General features: G+C 55.2%; 1 protein-coding gene across 1 annotated transcript in view; it reads right to left on the reverse strand.

Annotated features, from left to right (window-relative positions):
- LOC104079852 (coiled-coil domain-containing protein 19, mitochondrial-like) overlaps positions 1-2763 on the reverse strand; it is a 6369-nt gene extending 3606 nt beyond the window's left edge. Inside the window, 4 exon segments of the mRNA XM_009582028.1 lie at positions 9-113; positions 2194-2226; positions 2228-2328; positions 2743-2763. Of these exon segments, the coding sequence (XP_009580323.1) occupies positions 9-113; positions 2194-2226; positions 2228-2328; positions 2743-2763 (260 nt within the window).
- Between the last annotated feature and the right edge of the window lie 243 nt (positions 2764-3006).

Below are 3006 nucleotides of genomic sequence, written 5' to 3' on the forward strand. Positions count from 1 at the left end.
CTGCCAGCTTGGCCTCACGCTCCTCCTTGGTCAGGACTCGAGCTGCTTTTTTAATGCGCTGGAAATCCTCCTGGCCAATAATGAGGGATGCTGCTGGGTTCTCTGCAGGGACGCTGGGCACAGAGAGAGAGCGGTCTGTGGCATGGAGTCTCCAACAGCTCCCTCCGTTCCCTGCCCTGCCGACCTCCTCCCTCCGTTCCCTGCCCTGCCAACCTCCCTGCCTGGCCATGGGACCTGCCTGGGCTGCCCACACCAGGGGCGGCAGGAGCAGCTCCGCGATCAGGAGTCACCGGAGAGCAATGCAGGAAGCACCTGAGCTGTGGGGACCTGACTCTCCGGGTCAGGGGGGAGGAAGTAACAGAAAGTGCAGTGAAAGTGGCACCCCGCTGCGATGCACAGGGGACAGGATGCTCAGCGGGGTGGCCAGGGGCCTCCCGGGAAAACCCCAAAACATTCAGCATGGGCCTGGTCAGCCCCAATAAAAAAATGCTGAAAGTATTTCACTCCAACTTGACTTTCCCAGCCCTCATTTGCGAAAATTTTGACCACTGCCCTGACCCCTTTTCCAGTGGACACGCTGCTCATCCCTGCACCTAGACTGTCGCTGCTCCCGTGTGCCAGATCGAAACCTCTGTTCTGTGCAGACAGATTTTGGGGAGCAGAAGCTGCCTTTTCACTCTGTTTAATGACACAGCCTGCTCCGGCTCCAGGTCTGCACAGCATAGCTCGGCTTGGGCTCCGCTGCCCCGAGAATCCACCCAACACAAGATGAGGAAACGCCGCGCTGCCCAAACACGGAGCACCCTCTCCCCTCCCAGCGCTGGCAGGTGTCCCTCCAGCCGTCACCCCGGCTCTGCAGGACACTGCAGAGGAACGAACTCTGCCCGTGACTCACACTGTGGTTTAGAGGAAATCACTGAAGCTCTTGGTGCCCCCATTTCCCCACTTGTAAAAATGTGGATAATAATATGGGGTTGTTTTCCAGGGGAGTTGTAAGGAGTTAATTACTCTTTGTATTACTCAGATACCATGGTGACGCGTGTGGTGTAGGAGCGTATATTAACCAAATGCATAGAGCACTTTGAAGATGTTCAGGACTAAGAATTTACTCATTATTATTGTGTGTCACCTTTCATCCACCCTTGTGAATATGAACAGATACCTGCATAATGATCGTTCGAGAGCTGCATCACAGCATCGGATTCCAGGACGCTTTAAAGAATGGCTAATGGTCACAACGGCACTAATAAATGTAATGATACAGTGGCCACTGCTTTAGTCGTCTCAGTGTTTGGGTGACCAGCCTGGGATGTCTAGGGCCTGATTTTCAGGAATTAAGCCAGCACAAACAGTTTCCATTAGCTTCAGCTGGAGCTGTGGCTGTGCGACACATCTGGAAATTGGCCCTCAGCTTCGTCAGCAGGGCTAAATAAGAACGTGAATGTATAAAACCAGGTACCAGCCTCGAAAGCCTGAACCAGCCACAAAAGCCTCTGTGCATTTCACTCTCCACAGAACCCGCACCCGAACCATCCGTGGGGCAGGTGACACGTTTTATGGGGTGTAAGAACATTACATGGAGGTTCAAAACAGGAAGCGAAGATGAACCTCACACTGAGCGACAACTACAAGGAAAATTTAGGGAGGTCAAAGAGGCTAAATTGAAGCTGGCTGGGATAATGGCCCTATTCTCATCTATATGCTGCAGGCTTTTAATGAGGTGTAGTATTTAAGGCCAGGGTTCTTACAGTTCAGCCTTGCTTATAAAACATCCCTGTAGAGAAACACACAGCTCCTGGTGCGCAGGGCTGCAGGCGACGCTCCACTGCCTTTCTCACACGGGGCTTTTCAGTATTGGGGCATGAGAGGCAGCGTTTGACACGTGATGGTGGGCAGGTGCCACCTTGGGGGGCTGTTCAGCCCAGAAGGAGCTTTTCTGGCTGCTGAGAATGTTTTATGTAGCTTTTTACTGGTTCTTATGATGATTCAGTGCCTCTCTAAAACGCCCAGTGCTCAGCGCTCGCCGGCTCTGTGGCCGCCCAAGTCAGGTGTATTGGAGTTCTGCTGCCCATCCCTCCTCCCCTGAGATGTCCTGGCAAACAGCGGGACAAGCTCCGTGCACCGTGACGGTGCTGTGACAGACCCACAGGGCCCCGAAAGCTCCTCAGAGCTGCCCCTCGGGCCCAGACTTACATGAGGTCACGGATGAAGTCCTTGGTGACGACGGAGGGTCGAGGGCTTCTCCCTGCCAGCAGGCGACGCTTTCGGGGCAGCCTGCACATCCCAAAGGATCACGATGGGGCTGCCAGAGCGTGACTGCTGCAGGCTCTGCAAGAAAGGACAGCATTTCCTATGGCCTTCCTGCCACCGCCCCGTGTCCAGCTCTCTGCCCCGGGCCCCTGGGCACAGAGGTGCTCTGGGCATGAAAGGCCCCAGGTTGCCGTGAGCTTGGGACGCTTTCTGACAAACACCCTCTCCCACCACCAAGGCCAGTGAAGTCTGGGCATGGGAAACATCTTTTGCCTCAGCAGCCCCAGCTCCGAAGGCCTGATGAGGACATGGGGAGAACCAAAAAGACCCCTACAGCACTGGTTTTACTATAAAAATCTGAGCGTCAGTCTCTCACCCAGATCTGAAGTAAACAATGAGCTGATAGCTGCTTGCTCAGGGCAAGACCTCACAAATGCTCAAGCATCATCTCGGCTACCTTGAACTGATGGCAGCTGCCCCTGCCCCACTCACCCCTGTCCCGCTGAGCCCCATGGACTCAGGAAAAACCAAACCAGACCAACCCAAACTCGCTGGGGGCTGGCAGGGGGTCCTGGGGAGGGGGAAGTGGGGACAGTTCGAGGTCTGGCCTTGCAGGGCAATCAACCAGCAGACGGCACTGGGCAGAAACCAGTCCTCCCAGTACAGCCTGGACTGGTGCTGGTTCTTTTGCTTGAGCCGAGACTGCCACCTAGTGAAGAATCCCCCAGCTGCGGGGTGACTGGGGGACCCTGCTCC

The sequence above is a fragment of the Fulmarus glacialis genome, unplaced genomic scaffold, assembly GCF_000690835.1.
Source record: "Fulmarus glacialis isolate BGI_N327 unplaced genomic scaffold, ASM69083v1 scaffold19177, whole genome shotgun sequence".
Lineage (NCBI taxonomy): Eukaryota > Metazoa > Chordata > Aves > Procellariiformes > Procellariidae > Fulmarus > Fulmarus glacialis.